The 20,191-nt window shown below is 43.0% G+C and overlaps 1 protein-coding gene across 1 annotated transcript; it reads left to right on the top strand.

The window, feature by feature from the left end:
• The first annotated feature begins 7,129 nt into the window (after positions 1-7,129).
• Positions 7,130-19,789, top strand: LOC310797216 (amyloid beta A4 precursor protein-binding family B member 1-interacting protein-like). The gene is made up of 12 exons (XM_083659566.1): positions 7,130-7,182; positions 10,515-10,596; positions 11,108-11,289; positions 11,384-11,455; positions 12,042-12,201; positions 12,327-12,448; positions 12,592-12,666; positions 13,126-13,269; positions 16,619-16,729; positions 19,146-19,244; positions 19,398-19,509; positions 19,635-19,789. The coding sequence occupies exons 1-12, from the start codon at positions 7,141-7,143 to the stop codon at positions 19,658-19,660; spliced, it is 1,227 nt and encodes a 408-aa protein (XP_083515692.1). The 5' UTR covers positions 7,130-7,140; the 3' UTR covers positions 19,661-19,789.
• The last annotated feature ends 402 nt before the right edge of the window (positions 19,790-20,191 follow it).

Here is a 20,191-nt window from a genome sequence, read left to right as displayed (position 1 = left end):
CAAACTTCATTCATTATTATAGTGACGTTTTGTTTTGAAATTGGCCGCCAACTAGCGCTGGACGGGAAGAACAAATACAATTGCGTGTAACGTGGAAGAGATAAAAAGTGGGCGTGGTGAATAGACTAGGCCCTTAGGATGCACCATTATGCAATTTTTTTTATCGTCGTAATAATCTTCTGCATATCGACACCCCATTACATCACCTAACATCACATATAACCTGGGTGTTACAGTCTCCCATCTGAAATAAATTAAACCTGCTGATTCTGCTTCCGCTGCACAGGCAGAGGTGTGAGTTTCATATCACACCGTGCACACTTGCAAGCGACAATCTATCGAAAATGTATGCTGACTGTTGAGTCATTCTAGGTGACAATTCAACCTCGCACAATGTTGTTTGACATTGATATGTTGAAGACTGTTCAAATGTTATTTTCAGCTGAGCCCTCATGTCCCCACCCCATTTCAACACAAAGTGACGCCCTTCCCTATTCCTTTTCACGCATAAGGCTGCCTGAGTGCTTGATGTGCTCGTGCGCTGGCTTGCACGGCTCTGGTTCTGCCGGGCCTGTCTGTCTCCAGGCCAGGCTGATGTGTTTGCACGGCTCTGGTTCTGCCGGGCCTGTCTGTCTCCAGGCCAGGCTGATGTGTTTGCACGGCTCTGGTTCTGCCGGGCCTGTCTGTCTCCAGGCCAGGCTGATGTGTTTGCACAGCTCTGGTTCTGCCGGGCCTGTCTGTCTCCAGGCCAGGCTGATGTGTGAGCTCGAGCTGACAAGACCACAGGGGTAGACGGCAGCAACAACTGTGACAAGCCTGATGAGAGCATGGAATTCATAATGTGCTTCTAATGTGGTGTTGTAATGCACAGTGTGCTTTGATGAGCAGAGGGCCCCCGGGATCATCAACACTATATCACTATGTGACATGTACTGGCTTTACTACATCTATTCCCAGTATACAGTATGTCGTACGTCACACCACATCCTACCTACTGTATATCTTCCTGTATCTATATCGAGAGATATTAGATGTGCTGCCTATGAGACGCATATGGTTACAGGAGCAGAAGTTATGATTTAGGCTACTCCTAACAGTGAAAGGCAGAAGTCCCGTGTGGCCAGGATGGTAAATGTCATTTTTCACTTTCATATGGAAACAATAGTAGTTTCTCCTCTCCCCCCCCCCGCTCCCGCCTCCCCTTTTAGCTCATTACAGTTTAATGGACGGCCTGTTTACTGTCAGCGTAAACACACAATGAGGCTGCAGAACACAGCAGGAGTATATAGATTATAGCTCTCTGTCTATGTTGGGTTGCATGTGTGCATCTGTGTACTGCATCTGTGTATGAGAGAGAGCAGTAAAGAGCGAGACAGAGACAATTAAAATGACAGCACATTTAAAAAGAAATATAGCACTATTATTCTTACTATTACATCGTTCTTTTTCTCCTCTTTGTCCTGATTTTTGTTGTTGACTGGGGTGGGGTCGGGGGGGGGTTGATGTTTGTGTTTGTATTTGTATTTGTATTTGTATTTGTATTTGTAATTGTCTATGCTTATATTTCTTTATGCCAAAATTCAATACATTGTTTAAAAAAAGCGAGACAGACAAAGCGAGAGAGGCAGTATTTTTGAGTGGCATACTGTGTGCATACACATGTGCTGTATATACTGTCGGCAGCATAGGCACTTTGCATCATGCACCAGCTGCAGCTCTAGTGTACAGAGTATTTCATGTTGAAGTTAAACACTGCCAAACACATGTGTGCTTTGCTCTCCCCATGTGTAAACTCACCCAGGTCTTCACTGTTAACACAGATATAACAGAGCCAGAACAAACTCTCATTTGGTGTTTTTCATTATTTTTGCTCGAATTAAGACACACTAAGAAAAGATGAAACATTTCCTGATCCTTGTGGCGAAGATGAGTCTTTGCCGAATGGAATACAGTAGTAAGAGAATACAGACAGCAAAGAAAAACAGAAGAATAACAGAGAAATAGGTCTGTAGAATGTGAACAAGTATATGGAAATGCTATATAGACATGCACACTGAACAGCAATAAACATTCATTCATTCATTCATTCATTGTCTTTACCCACTTAATTCAAGCCAATCCCGGCATGCATTAGGGGGAAGGCAACGTAGGGGGGCTAATCCCCTTGCTCAGATCACTCCCATTTTCAAACACGGCCTTCATTTTTATGTCAACTACACACCTGTAAAGTTTCGTGACTGCATCTTGCACAGTTTTGATGCTATCGCGCTCACAAAATCTGTCCACAGACAGACAGACAGACAGACAGACAGACAGACAGACAGGCAGACAGACAGACAGACAGACAGGTAGACAGACAGACAGACAGACAGACAGGCAGACAGACAGACAGACAGAGAGACAGACAGGTAGACAGGCAGACAGACAGACAGGTAGACAGACAGACAGGCAGACAGACAGACAGACAGACAGACAGACAGACAGACAGACAGACAGACAGAGAGACAGGTAGACAGACAGGTAGACAGGCAGACAGGCAGACAGACACACAGGCAGACAGACAGACAGATATACAGACAGACAGGCAGACAGACAGACAGACAGACAGACAGACAGAGAGACAGACAGACATACAGGTAGACAGACAGGTAGACAGACAGACAGACAGGCAGGCAGACAGACAGAAAGACATATGAACACCTGGCAAAGTACTCAAAACGGCTTCTGTCATAGTTCCTGCTACAATAGGCCCTTTTCACACCAACCGTTTTGAGGTGGTAAAGTAGGAAGTAAAGCAGGTGTAACCAATAACATTATTGAAAAGGGTCTTTTCACTCAAACAAGGTGAAAACAAACCAGCCCCGCTGTCGAGGCTGGTAAACAAAAAAGTACCATTATGAAATATGAAAAATATCAATGTATATATGCAATATAAAACGTGATGATATTGGAATATGAACGAAACAGATATGTGAATTGAATTTACAGAACAATGTGCATTGTAATGATTGTAACACGTCTACAGAGAGCAAAGTGTCAAGGCATGTAGACGTCAACATATTACAGATGTAGGTAACGTGTACAGAATGTGAAAATGTATGACTCATATGCAGAGAAGGTTGCTGCTCTGTGTTTTTTCAGATGTTTATTTATATGCATCTAAATTTGTTTCCTTCTCTGCTGCTGTGGCTTCAGTATTAATATGTATTACACTATTGATAATAGCTCACAGCACTCTTCTCAAAGAGTTGGCAAGTAGGAGAGCTCATTCTTCAGTTTGGTCTGTAAGCTGCTCCACATGTGAGATGTATTTTTGACCTTAGAGCTGGTATGACGCCGTCTCCATATGGACAAACTCAGACACTGGCTTTCTCTAAATGTTGCTGGATGAAAATGTGAGATCTCGCATATTGACAAATGTTGCATATTGCTTTTAAAAAGCCTTGACTGATGCAGACTCTGTTGCACAGTTGATTTCACTACTGTTGACAACATACTATTAGTTGCTTTGGATAAAACCGTCTGCTAAATGACATAATGTAGGCTAATGTAAGGTAATTTCAATGCAGCCGATTTTTCAGGAGTTAGCATTGACCAATAGAGAGGCGAAGTGACCGCCTACTTCCTGCTTCAGCACTGTACCAGAGATTTTCATCCGCCATTTATTTTCCCATAGACATTTTGTAAAATGCTTATAAAAATAGTTTTACTTGGTCAAACCAAACAGTTCAGATATATTTAGAATCGGGAGAGACCATAGAACATTTCACTCAGACCAAAACTTAAAAAAACAACATTGAATTTTTCTTTCCTTTAAATGCGCAGTTTTTTTTTACATTTTGGTCTGAGTGAAATGTTATGTGGTCTCCCCTGTTTCTAAATATATCTGAACCATATGGGAAAATAAATGGCGGATGAAAATCTCTGGTACAGTGCTGAAGCAGGAAGTAGGCGGTCACTTTGCCTCTCTATTGATAGGATCTGATGTCACTTTCCCTTGTTCTATTTAAGGTGCGCTAATTAGCTGTGGATGGTTAGAGGAAAAAGTTAAGTTAAGTTAAGGAAAGGAAAGTTAGAGGAAAGAGGTGACAGCTTCTCGTATGTCACTTATGTTCGCACGTGGCCATCTTCCATCGATCACAGATGATTCATTGTATTAGGCAGGTCAGATAGATCAGATCTCAGCTACTTAACCCTGCATGCTTGTAGGCTTATTTCAATCATGAGAGGCCAGTTGGTAGGATTTGACAAACTTTATTTAGCAATCGGCGTGCATGGCAAATACTTTGGCGCATGACTCCATTGGCCAGTGGCGCTGCTCTTGAGGCAAGAGGAGGGCACCTGCATAGGCTAGGAGACATTTTTGGGGGGGGATAGAGAAAGAGAGAGAGTCGGAGAAAGTCAGGGTAGTTGCGCCAAGGCAGCCAAGTAGGCCAAGCCGGGAAGCGCCAAGTCAAACATTAATGTACCAAGATCAAAGGCCCGACCGAGTTGGGAGCGCCAGCCGCAAATAGCTTGTAAGTCGCTAAAAAGGTCGAAGGCAGGAAAAGTACGTACCAAGATCGAAGGCCCGACCGAGTTGGGAGCGCCAGCCGCAAATAGCTTGTAAGTCGCTAAAAAGGTCGAAGGCAGGAAAAGTACATACCAAGATCGAAGGCCCGACCGAGTTGGGAGCGCCAGCCGCAAATAGCTTGTAAGTCGCTAAAAAGGTCGAAGGCAGGAAAAGTACGTACCAAGATCGAAGGCCCGACCGAGTTGGGAGCGCCAGCCGCAAATAGCTTGTAAGTCGCTAAAAAGGTCGAAGGCAGGAAAAGTACATACCAAGATCGAAGGCCCGACCGAGTTGGGAGCGCCAGCCGCAAATAGCTTGTAAGTCGCTAAAAAGGTCGAAGGCCGGAAAAGTACAATCGCGAAGCGCCAAGGCGGCCAGGTGAGCCAAGCTGGGAAGCGCTATCGCGAGGTGCCCGACCGAGTTGGGAGCGCCAGCCGCAAATAGCTGTAAGTCGCTAAAAAGGTCGAAGGCCAGAAAAGTACAATCAACTACCGGCGCCTGCAGATCTCAATTAACCTCCGGTAATCAGATCTTCCTTTTGGGAAGCTCAAGAGCAGCGCCACTGGCCAATGGAGTCATGCGCCAAAGTATTTGCCATGCACGCCGATTGCTAAATAAAGTTTGTCAAATCCTACCAACTGGCCTCTCATGATTGAAGTGAGGTCTCCAGACCATATTTCAAGCAGAAGGCCACTCATGCATAATCCGATCATCCCCTGACGAAAAAAAAACTCTCGTAACGGACAAGCCCGTCTTTTATTGTCACACGAACACCACAATACATGCATGCGGCCACAACACACTCATGCTTGACGGTGGCCGGTGAAAAGTGTCCTCTGCATTTAACCCATCCAGGCATGTCCTTTCCTCCGAGGGGCAGGCCAGGAGCAGTGGTCGCTTTCTCGTACAGCGACTTGACGACAGTCAAGTCCTAGCATAACGTGGTCATTCAAAGGCCTAGCATGACGCCTGCTATGACGTCAAATATGACGTCAGATAATCCTCATATATATAGCAAGGGTTCTACATCACCTCTCTCTCTCTGGCCGATCATAGCAGCAGCTAGCTCTCAGCAGTCCATCTCCCTTGAAGCCGTCCTCCGAAGCGTTGTTTTGCCCCACCCACCTCCCCAGTCCGCCACCAACGAGTCTTGACTCCTGATCCCCCACGGGGGGGGGGGGGATCTCCTAGCCTATGCAGGTGCCCTCCTCTTGCCTCAAGAGCAGCGCCACTGGCCAATGGACAACTAGCTTCCAATATTAGACCCAGTTATTTCTAACCTGCTGCTGGTCTCCATAACAATCGGATAATGGGTTGCAACAGCCAACTCAGCAGTTGAGAAGCTGAAGACAGGTGAAGGTTAAAAGGCCCTCTTTATAGGCTAACAGCAATTACATTAATTGCCTCTGCAAAGTTGAGAGGATTTTATGTTTTCACCCCTGCTGCTGTTTTATTAGCAAGATGTTAAAAAAAATGTTTGACTGAAATTTGGTGGACAAATAAATGAGTCCTTAAGCCATGGATCAGTTGTTGGTGGTGATCCAGATCTGGGGGTTTCGCCATTAGATCTTTTGTAGCTATAACTATTATGCTGCATTAATGTGCTGGTAGGAAAGTCCGACAGCTGGTGCTTGCAGGGCTCCTAAACAGCATTACATTTATGTGCTATCTGAAAATCAAACCTGCAAGACAAAACAATAGACAAACATAAATCTTTACAGAGCCTTGCAGCTCTGCAAATTGGAAAATTGCTAAGCGTTGGCAGAGGTTTGCACTTTACCAAGGGACGTCGAGTTATGGATTTCATGAGATGATGGTTGACGAAACCCGCTTCGTCTGCAAAGGAAATATAAAACAGTTAAGTCAAGTAAAGCACATGAAAATCATTACAATCTTAGCCATGAGTTATCACTAGGCATCAACACAAAAAAACTCAAGTGCTGAGCTCATCTGTGATGTTTGATACGCAAATGACTAAGATATGTTTGTGAGCTTTTTGCATGCGACTTGAATGGTTATTCTCGACCATAAAAAGATGTACCATAATGTGACTGATCAGGAGAAGTCCTACTGACTCCTCCCTGGTCTTGCTGGAGGCTAATAAAAACAGTTTGTGTGATGTCATAGTGTCACAGCATGGAAGCCATTTCAGCCTGTCACATACTGCCCTGTCACTATGTTATGTGGAGTCATGGCGGTCACATCGCAGTTTGTGCAAATAGTTTACACTTGTGACTTTCAACATGTTTAGAAATGCAGATCGCATTTCATTGTTAAACCTATGACAATTACACAGCTGTGCATGCTTGTATTTCTGTAACGTTACCGCAAGAATGTAACAAGAATGTCTATTGTTAGGCCTTTCAGCAGACGTTTGTTAGGCCTTTCAGCAGACGTTTCTCAGAATTTCCACTTATAGCACACTATTCAAGGATGGAAGTATTACAGACCACTAATTTTATAAGAGTAAACTTGATTGGAGTCCAATTGAAATGAAGATAGCACCCAAAAATCCTTAAATCTCTGTATCAGACTGTTAGTAAAGTCACATATTCTGCTGTTCCCAGATGGAAGAAGACATAGACGCCATGTTCAGTGACCTACTGGGAGAGATGGATCTTCTCACTCAGGTAAGTTGTCATGAGGAGATGCAGCCTGGTGGCCTGATTCAAATGTTGGCAGTGTTTACATTTCTGCAAACCAGGGATACGTTGAATGTCAACATTAGTGAACCAAGATACGTTGCATATCAACATTTAAAAACATTTAAATTCACTTTCTATCACCTGAATGTTTTGAAAATGAACTTACACAGACATGTTGCATAACATTTCTAGATATGTGTATCATGGTTATACACACACATCAGTCTGTTATTTAAAAAGTGTGGTGGCCAGTAAGGGTGTTACTGTTGCCTTTCACACCAGACAGCTGTGTTCGATCACCAGTTTTTCCCGACATTTCAACCGTTTCACTTGACACTGACTTTTGACACTGACTAAGCCTTGTGGGTAAACTGGAGGATCCTAACAGCACTTAGGTCAGCTCAAAGTGCATGCTGACATAAGTAATGCTAGCATTCCAGCATGATAACATAATTTCTACTATCCTATATTCTAATTGATATTCTAGGTCAATATGAGATGAATATAAATATGTTAATATTCCCACTTACTTACTATACTTAGGCCTAGATTCAAATGTTATTCTATCAGGTTAGGAGTGTGAACTGGTCAATACGAGGTCTGATAGTAAGAGTTTTACAGGGGTTTACAGTTCAATCATGAGAGGCCAGTTGGTAGGATTTAACAAACTTTATTTAGCAATCGCCATGCATGGCAAATACTTTGGCACATGACTCCATTGGACGGTGGCGCTCCTCTTGAGGCGAGAGGCGGGCATCTGCATAGGCTAGGATAGGGGGGACCCACCCATAGCTACGCCCCTGAATGCATTTCACGAACAAGAGTGTGACATCAAACATCTTTACTCTATACGTCACATTCTTTCTCAAAAGGTGCCCAGATGAGCAGAGATTCCTGCGTTCCTGTCAGTGTTTTTGACGCGGGAAACGGGTCACAAAAGCCGTGAGTCAGGGCATCCCATAATATGAGGACATTAGCTGATTAGACATGGCAGTCTGTTTGGAAACGTAAGCCCTGTACAGTAAGACAATGCCGAGATGTGAAGTCATCCCATCTGGATCAGACCTCTTCGCTCTTCCTAAAGCGCACATAAGCTGCTCATCATATTGTTGTAGTTTGCCAAGAAAAACATTAGACCCTTCTAATCGATGCAGCCCCGGCCTGTGTGTGTGTGTGCGTGTGCGCGTGTGCGTGTGTGTGTGTGTGCGTGTGTGTGTGTGTGTGTGTGCGCGTTTCATTATCCTTCATTTAAATCCCCTCCATAAAGCTAAAAGAGTGCAGCCCCTAAGGATGAGATCAGTCTTTCACATGACATGACCATGAAACCTACCAGACTGGCTCTGCATGTATGCCACTGAAAGATGGGAAAGCCATCATGGTAACCTCGCTGCACAGACTCAAACTCAAACCATTCTGATGACGGCGGTCATCTTCTTTGAGTCTGAGAGAAAAGGGGATTTGAAGTCATTACAGTTATTGCATTAATTGGGCCCGTTCTCTGCTTTAAAAGCCTTGGGCTGATCAGACAAAGGAGAGTCTTTGTGATCCCTGACTTACAGTACAGGGCTCTGAGGTGCCATTTAACCATGAGCTCCAGCATGAGGACATGTGTTTTCAGGGTTAGCTGCCTGCTGGCAGACATAGCACTGTGTACAGGTGGGCAGTCTGCCCAGCTACGGTTAGCTTGTTTACAACATGTGATTAAGCCTGTCGTTATTCATGACAATATTACAGCTTTGATATAATCCATTTTCCTCCATGAAGTCAGCTGCGTACTGTTTTACCACTTGTGTTTTCAACCAGCTTTTTTATCATTACAAAATCGGTAGTCTATACCAGAGGTTCTCAAATGTTTTTCAGCCAAGGACCTCTTACAAGATAGAAAATATACCGGGGACCCCCTCATTCTGATTTGTGATTTTGGGCTAAGTTGAATTGTTTCCACGGTAACGTGCTTGACTTTTAAATTGATAGGTTTGTTAGATTAGAATGTAATCCATGAACCATTTTAGATTTAAAGCATAACATATTTTCGTTGAACTATGAAGCTTTTGCAAATATATATATATATATATATATATATATATATATATATATATATATATATATATATATATATATATATTTTCCTGAAAACTTTTCATGGACCCCCTGGCAAAGTGCCACGGACCCCTGGGGGTCCCTGGACCCCCATTTGAGAACCACTGGTCTATACAGTATTATGCAAATGAACAATGTTTAACTTCCCTTCATCTTGCCTGTCATTATCATTATTACCAGTAGGCTACTATCACTATTATTATTGCTCACTCTTCAATCACAGAACTTCCTGGAGCAAATTATATCATTAATTTGTACCATTTTTTGCGAATGAAGGTGGAGCTCTCGGTCCAGGCAAGATGGAGGCAAGTTAAACATTGTTCATTTGCATATACAACTGATTTTGTAATGATACAAAGCTGGTTGAAAATCAGCAAAGTGGCCCTTTAAAGTGCAGCTTGACCCAAAGGAAAATGAGAAAAGTTCACTGCTTTGAACCAGTTTCTTTATCCGAAAATATATAAATTATATATATTTAAAAAAATCTGGGTGCAACACAATTTAAATGCAATTATTTTTCATCGTGTGCAGAGAAACGGCAGCATTCTGATCTTGGTGACCTTCCTGAGGCTGCTAATGTGTTTCTTTATGAAATGACATGTCATTTGTTCTCTATGCAGGAACAGAGCGCAGCCTGTTCTCTGTAACAAGCTTGAAAACAGAGCATGATAAAGTGTGCAGGAAGTCACTGATATTAAACAGGATCAGATACATAATGAAAGACAAGCGTGTTCCTGGGTTTGAAGTTCAAAGTTTAAAAAAAAATCTTCCAAGGACGCATATGGTCTTTTATTTTGATTGGGCGACTCTTTGATTACAGTGTTAGTGTTATCCAAAACACAGCATAGCACAACTTCTGTCACAAAGCATCACTTCTGCACAACTGTGGACGTAACTATGATTTCTGTAGTTGAGTAGTTTTCTTTGTTTGACATTTTCACTACATTTTAAATCACTTCCACTACAAAGCAAAACATTTTGTGGTTCTACATGAGCATCAGAAACTGGACAATCGTAAATTGAATTGGAGCAATTCAGTGTCAGTCAGCAAAGAAGAGAAGAGTCATCTGGCTTTACTTTGTTTGTCGCCCATCCCAGCTAAAAGGATGTAGTTCGAACTCTGTAGAAAACACCAGAAAAATAAATAAGCTACTAAATACAGTATAAACATCAAAATGTCACATGGACAAATGAAGTATCAAATCCTTGCCATACAGAGTCTCGAAGCTGAGGTAGAGAGGGAGAGGGAATCCGACTCACGACCTAGGACCTTCTCCATTGGCTTCAGAGACCTGAATGGTGAGTACACATTTTCACATTCACATTCAGATTCACTTTTATTGCCACAGTAGGTAATCAGATTACATACGAGGAATGTGACTTGGTGTAAGTATGCAGCATATCGGTCACATCAATAGTTTGAAGACAAAAACAATACAGAAAAAAGCAATCACAAAAATATCAAAGGAGCAGTCCAATATATCTTTAAAGTGACGTATGGACAAATAGGGTTCCAGCGCGGAGGAGAGACGATTTTCTTTTAAGCTTCAAAATAAATGTACGCTCGAGTGAGGAGAGCAGGAGAATATGGAGGGTGAGGTGGGGTGAGGCAGTTCTTCAAGAGTTCTCCAGTGCTGTCCTGACTGAAGTGGGACGATCGTGGAACGATGTCAAATCTTAGATGCCAAAATTAGCGGATTTGGATCTTCAAATTCAATATTTTTATGCAAGTCTTCAGTTGTCTCCATGGGTTTAAGTTGTGCTGTTGTGGTGATGACGGGATGAATCTCAATACCTTCTCTCCATACAGAGTCTCTGAATGAACTGGAGGAGCATGACCTGGACGCTCTGGTGTTTGACCTGGGATCAGACTCAACCACCTCTGACCAACAGACCGCTCGCACAGAGAACCGACCATCCACCTCGACTCGCGGTCCGGCCCCAGGATCCGCCCAGCCTCCAGTAACACAGACTTCCAGAGCGTTGCAAACGGTGACCTGAGAATCTGTGATCATAAACATATATTGCCATCATTTTACCACAAACATGGATACAATTTGATCATATCCTCATAATGCATTTCCAGAGTCAACTGCGGACAAAAGCAGACAAAGTGAAACTGGCTCCTGAGAAGCTGAGAGAGGCCACAGTGAGGAAGGTAAAGTCATGTTCTTTGTAGGTAGTCTTATTTTCTATCTTGATCATCGGCAGGCTGTCTCCGTCATTCATCTCTTGTAATTCCATAGTTTAAATAGGATATTCTCAGGGTTCCTACACAGGTCTGGAAAATCTGGAAAAGTATACTATGAATATCAACAATTTCATTTCCAGGTCTTGAATAGTTTAGAGATTTGAAAGAATGTCTGGAAAAGTATGGAAACTGTTGTGGTTCACGTCCGATACATATAATTAAAGCTTTGATGTTGTTGTAGACCCACTTTGAGCCCACAGTTTTTGTTGATGTGAAGTCTTATTATTACCCACTGTCACCATGCATTATTATCAAATATCAACCAAAATCAATTCCAGTCAAGAACACACGGCCTGGAAAAATATGGAATTTTAAAATGGAAAGCATGTGGGAACCCTGCCAATCATCTCACATATTCTGATATTTGTGGCTGTGCAGAACAATCGTCATCTATACAGTGATATGACCTATAGTTAGCAGGGGCAAGATGTCTATCTGTGTAAATCATATTGACCACCAGACAAAATGGCTGTGCTGTGTTCCCCCCTTGTAGCTGATCGTAAAGGTGATGATGAGCGATGGCAGCTCCAAGACACTGATGGTGGACGCGAGGCAGACGGTGCGAGACGTTTTGGACAACCTGTTTGAGAAGACGCACTGCGACTGCAGCGTTGACTGGAGCCTGTGTGAGACCAACCCAGAGCTGCAGAGCGGTCAGAGACACCACACAGCTGCTCTACACACACATGTACACACACAAACATTTAACATTGCACACACTATATGAAAGGAGTTCTCTGGGTTTCTCTGCTAAAAGATGCCCATTGTTTGCTCTCAGAAAGGGGCTTTGAGGACCATGAATATTTAGTGGAGCATCTGTCTGCGTGGACCTGCAACACTGAAAACAAAATCTGTTTCCTGTCAAGGCCTCAGAAATACATTCTGTTCAAAGACCCCCAGGTGAGTGTGCAAGAAAGCTTGTGCATCTTCACCATCGAGAAGTTTAATTCCACGGTTGAATGCACAATTACAGTAGTAAATGAAGTCATGCCTCTCTCCCTCTCTCACACACACACACACACTCTCTCTCACTTGCCCCAAAGGTGTTTTACATGTGGAAGAAGGACAAGAGGATTCTGAGCGAGATAAAACAACAAGACAAAGAGAGCTTAATCCAGGTCAGCTGCCAACCACACATTTCCACTGCGTGAAATTACCGAGATTAAATACGGTCTCTGTGTAATCCATCCATGTCTTAGCAGCCTCAAGACCTCATGTGTTTAATAAGAGGTATTACAGCATTCTAAAATATTATTGTAAAATGATTGATTTTATGGGGTGGTTAGGGGGGGAGCGACCTGCTCTCACTCAATCATTAAAGCAATCCCATCCTAAAAAGGTTCAAATTTAACCTATTCCTTCCATGAGTTTTGCTTTAAAATCTTACTATTTCATAGTTGTGTGTGCCCCCCCCCCCAAATAATAAAAAATAAAATAAAAAATAAATAAAAATAGAAGAAAAGAAAAGTAAGAATAAGAAGGAGGATATCTCATTTTGGAATTCAACTTCTCATTTCTCCGCCCTGTTTTTTCTTTCATTTTTTTTTTTATGTGATCGTTCCCTTGGGACCCGGCAGGAGAGCTTCGAGGGCCAGTCCCTGATCGTTCCTGACCTTGAGGGTTGGCTGTACCTAAAGGAAGGCGGGAAGAAGACTTGGAACCGACGCTATTTCCTGCTCAGGGCCTCAGGCATCTACTATGTGCCCAGAGGAAAGACAAAGGTATGCAAATCAGTGAAAACAACAATGATGAAAGAATTCTACAGTGCATATCTGTCATGACCGTAATGTCTCTTTACAGTAACATCTGTCATGACCGTAATGTCTCTTTACAGTAACAACAAATCCCGGATGCACTGTTCAACCCAGTGCTTACACTTGTTTCCCATAGAGACATTAAAGATACTAGTGCAGTGCACTGTTCGCAACAAATAATAGTAGTTCCTGAATAACTCTCAGTCAAGTACTAGGCTATATAGTAATAGATTGTTAGACACCATGTTAATGAACCAGTATCTCATGACTATTCTAAGTATTGTAAAGTGTTGCTAATAAATACATTTCTCTAAGCCTGGCACATCAAAATATTGGAAAGACTACACTTATCAGTAAGCAATCTATCCAGTCATTCAGCAAAGCCAAAATTGCACCACGTGTCTGTTAAATGATGGTGCTTTTATGGCAATATATATTATGCCATAAAAAAGAAGTAACCAAGGCACTCTTGTAGGTGAAAAAAGTTGAAAAGCCTTTATTGTATGGCTAATGCTGCATCGTAGCAAGAATTAAAAACGCACCAACGCATTGTGGCACACAGGCCTTCAAATCGTGTTAGCCATACAATAAAGGCTTTTTAACTTTTTTCACCTACAAGAGTGCCTTGGTTACTTCTTTTTAGTCTCAACTGTCCTACCCCTGACCAAAGAGCACCTTGACTTTATACTACTCGGCCTACCAAAGACGCACTCCTTTCTCTGCTTTTCTATATATTATGCCATAGTTGACTAGCCTGGTACCCAGCCTCAATGAATCCTTCATGACAACTGTGATTCATATGGGGCTGGATACCAGGCTAATAGTTGACAGCTTCAGTGTTGTTGGGAAATTCATTAATCATATTTAAAAAAGAATCCGCCCTTCATTGTAGTATGTAGCTAATATAGACAATATGCACTGTCCACTCCAAATTGTTACGAATGGTACATGTGCTTGTAGTCAACCAGCAACTGAAGCACTTTATATTCATCATGATAAAAGCCTTGATGGTCTGTTCCTGTCTTCCTTGGTGGTCTTTCACTGCTAGACGGCATTAATTCTGCTTTTCCAACACTTGGTGAGAGCTGCGCCTACGTTTAACGCTCATTCTCAGGCGTAAGTGCGCTTTAATAAACTCCACTCTTCACTTCAAATTGCTCGTACGCATGGCTTACGCCCTCTTATGCTGATGAATGAGGGCCCAGGTCTTTGTAGCAGATCTGTCGACAACCTTCTGGCTGAGGAGTAAAACATGGAGAAATGAGCAGGAGGAAGAAGAGAGAGCTGGGGAGGAGGAAGGAAAGTGGAAATGGCAGCGGCCCTCAAAGGCTTTCATCTGAAGGGCTGAGCATCCAGCAGAGGAACGGTGGAGGAACGGTGGAGACAAAAGCAGGAGAAAGTGAGGACAGATGCTGTGAACTGGTGAGGAGGGTGACATCATTCTGTGCTCTCAGACAGAGCGCAGAGCCTCTCCGGCAAGAAGCTGCGATGCCCAGGCTAAGCATGGATCTAGAGGCCAACTCGGCAAAGAAAAAAGAGAGGAAGAAAGTGATGAAAGCTAAACTGCAGGAGGCAGATGTGCAAATTCAGTGCAGGAAGAGATACAAAGGATGGTTGATGTGGAGGAGGAGGCAAAATGCCGAAGAGCTGGGGCACTACAAACCCAACAATAACACAGACCACAGTCATCTGTGGAGAAGACCTGATGAAAGGGTGATGAAAAGCTGAAGCATGCAGAGCTGGAGAGAGGGAGAGGAGGAGAGATCATGAGGATGAGATGTGTCAGTAAGAACGGCCTGAAGGAAGCAATACAGCAGGTCAGTGAAGCACTGATCTATAAATGGTAAGTGGACTGGATTTATATTGCGCGTTTGCAAGTCTGACAACCGTTCAAAGTTCAAAGTAATGTCTACATTCACCCTCACATTCACACACCGACGGCGCCTGCAGCCATGCAAGGTGCTAACTGTTCGTCAGGAGCGGTCAGGGGTTCAGTGTCTTGCTCAAGGACACTTCGGCACGCAGCCCCGGAGGAGCGCGAGCCTCGAATCAGGGACTTTCACATTCCCAGATGACAGCTCGACCCCCTGAGGTACTGCTGTCCCGCTCTAGGTGAGCTCTACTTCCTCGTCGTGTAGTTTCACGTGTGTCATGTGAAAATCCATTTCCCCCTTTCTTTTTCAAATGCGGAATGCGCCTACTAATGGTTGAGCCACCAAGTTTCCCACAGACATGGAATATAGAATTGAAAACTAAAAACGTGAGATTGGTGAAATTTATTTTCTGTGAACAACTGCATATTTGTCGGTGTGGTGACTGACCAGGTTGCGTTTCTGTTTCAGAGAAGGAAAGGAGGAGCTTGTTTGTGCTTTAGAGGAAAAACTAACCCTTTTCGAAAACATGGAGGCTTTGTTCTGTGTCTTGGAGATTGATTGTATACTTTCTTTGAAATGTTTAATAAAAAGAAACGGCATGCTATTGAAATGTCTTCTTTATTGAGGGAGCGAAAAAATAAATATAAATAAATAAATAAATTGACCACTAGAATGTCAGGACTAGGGATGTTCGATATTGGCTTTTTTACCGATATCCGATATCCGATAATGTCCAACTCTTAATTTCCGATACGGATATCAACCGATATCAACCGATACCGATACCAAAATTTCAGGTAACAAGTTACATAATGTAGCTTAATGTAGCTGAATAGTTTAATATATAATATGCATGTTGTGTTAAAGTTGTAAGTGTTATTGGGGCAGTGGTGGCCCAATGGTTAGAGAAGCGAGCTTGTGACCAGAAGGTTGTTGGTTCAATCCCCGGGACCGGCAGGATAAATCTGGGTGGGGAAAGTGAAAAGGCAGCGCTTGCCCCTCCCTCATTACCACCACTGAGGTGCCCTTGAGCAAGGCCCTTAACCCCAACCGCTCCAGTGGAGCTGCTCAGCGGCCAACAGATCAGACTGTGGTTGTACTGGTCAGCTTCCAGGTATGCATGTGTGCGTGAATGTGAACAGGGTACTCCTGAAAAAGAGAGCATTGCTCTCAGTGAGACTCCCCCTGTATATAAAATATATATATATATATATATACCGATACCGATATTTTCCGATATGAATTTTTTATGCTAATATCGGCCGATAATATCGGTAGGCCGATAATATCGGACATCCCTAGTTAGGACCAAACCCTTGATATCGGATACTGAATAAGTAACATACAATGTGAATAAGGAAATATCTGTTATTAAGCATATTGTACACAATAGTTGTAATTTAGGAATTGATACTTATTATTCATATTTCTCTATCTGACAGTCATCCAGTGACCTTGCCTGCTTTGTCCAGTTTGAAAAAGTCAACATCTACACCACCAGCGACTACAAACTCAAATACAGAGCTGCCACTGACTTCTGCTTCATACTAAAGGTAAGGTAAACAACTGTCATCTCTATACTTTAGATGAGCTCGAGGCTTCACAGGCCAAATCTCATCATGTTTGGATAACATGACCTAGCAGTGAGTTAAGTGGTTAATGGTAGCACATGATTCTAGCGTGTTTTTTATGCTTTTGCACCTGCAGGCTTAGTCTTTCTGCAGCGCCGTTCTGAGAAATAATACTTTGCTCATCTGCATGTTTAAGTAACTAGGCATCGCCCATAACTCAGCCTCACCTGCCCTATTGGTGAGCGTGTGTGTGTGTTGCTCACTAAATGTTATTGCATCAGTGATGTCACAATGCCTCCTTGTGTGTGTGTGTGTGTGTGTGTGTGTGTGTGTGTGTGCCTGCCTCATTATATCACTGATGATATCATCAGTGTGTGTGTGTGTGTGTGTGTGCCCTCCTATGACATCACTGATCAGTCTTGTCACAATGCCTCCTTGTGTGTGTGTGTGACATCACTCAGTCTTGTCACAATGCATCCTTGTGTGTGTGTGCCCTTATGACATCACTTTTGACATCATCACTGATGACATCACATCATTAGCTAATTCGCCTAAGTAAAAAGTCCAGCTCCGTCAGGTCACCTGCACGGGTGCCCTCTACACACCCTGACGGTTTCAGCCCGATCGCACGTAAAACGGCATAGCTGTGGCCGAACACAGAACTTGAAACAAACAAACATCGCCCACATACTCAATTTTATATTATATAGAAGCTGTTTTTCTTAGCGGTAACACTTTACAATAAGGGTAATAAGTGTTAACTAACCCTTAATTAACAGTTAACTAATGTGTCTAGTAATAATTTACTAATGGTGTTCATGTTCACTATACATTCATACATTATTTAATAGTTTAGGGTTAGTACATGTTTAGGGTGAGGGTTATGGGTAAGAGTTAATACACATTAATTAACTAAGGGATAGTTCATGCTTATTAAGCTTTAACCAATGCAAAGAACTCACCCAGTTTAACATGAAGATGTGTATATTAGAGACGGAGGATCCGAGGGAGACAAAAAGAGAGACACAGAAAACAGAAAAGCAGACTGCGAACGAGACTTCAGTGGACTGAACTAGACCTTAACTTGACCACAGACATTGCAGCCTTCTGGTGGTAGTTTATCATGTAACAGACGTTCTAATTTGGCCCAGACACAGCATGAACCGAGAACGAAACCAGGTGTGGGAGGGGTGGCTGTTGGCTTTGCGTGTGTGTGTGTGTGTGTGTGTGTGTGTGTGTGTGTGTGTGTGTGTGTGTGTGTGTGTGTGTGTACATGCGTGTGTGTGTGTGTGTGTGTGTGTGTGTGTGTGTGTGTGTGTGTGCGTGCATGTGTGGTTGAGGAGTTTGTGTTTTCCAGTTGAAAGGGCAGCCAGGGTCGCAGACCCATGACAACCGCATCCGGGTTGGGCTGCATGTTGAAGGGCTTGACTTGTTGCCATAGCAACAGTTACATTCCATAGCCAATCAGGGGTCCATGCTGCAACAAAAGGCAACCTGCAGTAAAAACTTTGTGTGATCGTTGCTGTGTTTTAAAAGGCAAAGGTCAAAACTAACGACAACCAAAATTAGACACATAAATTAAATGGCGCACAATCCTCAGCTTTGGAATACGAGATGAACTTGATTTTTTTGGTTTACAATACCAGTATAGCCTGAGCAGAAAGGTTGTGGCTACATGAAGCCTCCAGGCTGCATCGGGTCTGACTCATGTTCTCAGGAATGAGCGTATTTGAGTACGTGTTGATAGTGATAGTGGCTGTTATGACTAAGTTCATGCTGTGGGGAAGTGAGAGGAGTGATGAGAAGTCACCTCCTTGTGACTGAAGGCAGCCTGTCTGTGTGTAGACAAGCTGTTCTCATGATGACGATTTGGACAAAGATTTTTTTTTAAAGTGAAAGGGGGGAATTCAATCATCACTTTACTGTGAATGTCATTTAGAAAAGGGATCCTCATAGCACCAAATAAGGTTCTGCTGTGGTCCAATCCTAACAAACCATTTTCAGGTCCTTTATAGAACCATATTTGGGCTTGTGAGTGCCAGACGAAAATGTTGTGGTTCACAGATGAAGACAATGACATTTACTGTACATAATCCTGCATTTTACACCACGTTATTTTGCTTATAGGTTCTGGTCTTGTCTTAGACACTTCTGCCAATGTTGTCCAGGTTTCAACCTTCAGTGTTGCTCTAATCTGAACCTCAAGTCCCTGACACAAAGGATTGTTTTGGAGCTATGTGGTCCACAGAGTTCTGTTTCAGCTTGGGAAGCTGAGTGTTGCCTGCCCTCCGCTGGCACGTGGATGTACTGCAGAATCCCCAGACTGGGAGAGCAGAGGGCAGAGATGACATTTCTTTAGAGTCTGTGTTCTAACCTTCGGCCTGTGCTGTTTCCTCAGCACCCCTGCATCCAGAAGCAGTCAGACTACATCAGGTGCCTGTGCTGTGATGATGAACACACGCTGTCTCTCTGGGTCAACTCCATCAGAGTAGCCAAGGTCAGATACACCACTGCCAGTACTCCTCACTGTACCGTGAACAATGCAACTTTCATCGGGGTTGTGTACGTTTCAAATTCCAGAGAAAAATGTTTGGTTTTCAGATAGAGGATTTACATTAGACGGTCAAACATGTATGTTCTATGCATTTAGTATGGGACTGTCCTGTATAAGAACTACCAGACTGCAGTGAGGAGACCCTCAGCCTTGTCCCTGTCCAGTCTACCTGCCTCCAGGCTGTACATTCCCCCTACTGCCCACAAAGGTAGTAAAACACACACACACACCTTTCAGACCAGTAAACAGAGTGAGAGACAGGAAAGCAGGCATCTTTTGACAGTTTTAAATGGCAGGGACCCACATCAATTGTATTCTCATATGTGTTTACAGCCAGAACCAACGGCCACACGCCTTAGCGTAGCCTACCTGGGCCACGGCTGGACTTCACCCCTCCTACTCCTCCTCCTCCTATTGGACAACTGCCACTTTGAGAAGCGTCCTTTCCACCTCAAAATAGGTCAGGGTTAACTTGACCCTCTAGCCAATGGTGCAGTTCTAGTTTGAACAAATAGTGTGAAACACCAGTGCACACGTTACACCGGTGTTATAGATGTATGATGTGCTTTCGTTTTTTTTTGTTTTCTCTGACTTAACTTACTTCATGGGATAATAGCAAATAGCAAATATTGCTAGATGTTATTTATTGTCGCATGTATGATGCTATTTATTTGTATGTATTTTATGAATGTAGCCTATATACGGTAGTTACATTTTGCCAATATGTATCTGTTATCTCTTTCACCAACTTCATGTACACCCAATACACAGTTCAGTCTATTGTTTCAATGAGTTTATTACAAAAGGACTGTACATAAATTTCAATGAGCACATCCTATGTACAAACTGAGAGGAGAAGACAAATATTGGATTCTGTTCCCATGAACATT

The sequence above is a fragment of the Poromitra crassiceps genome, assembly GCF_964638095.1.
Source record: "Poromitra crassiceps genome assembly, chromosome: 23".
Lineage (NCBI taxonomy): Eukaryota > Metazoa > Chordata > Actinopteri > Beryciformes > Melamphaidae > Poromitra > Poromitra crassiceps.
This window is presented reverse-complemented; position numbering and strand designations above follow the sequence as displayed.

What these genes read in the sequence shown, in the direction of transcription:
- LOC310797216 (XM_083659566.1), top strand. Translation starts at nt 7,141, where the DNA reads ATGTTCAGTGACCTACTGGGAGAGATGGATCTTCTCACTCAG. An exon ending in TGCCCAGAGGAAAGACAAAG is followed by an intron (nt 13,270 to 16,618) that starts GTATGCAAATCA and finishes TCTATCTGACAG; the next exon opens with TCATCCAGTGACCTTGCCTG. An exon ending in ACTCCATCAGAGTAGCCAAG is followed by an intron (nt 19,245 to 19,397) that starts GTCAGATACACC and finishes CTATGCATTTAG; the next exon opens with TATGGGACTGTCCTGTATAA.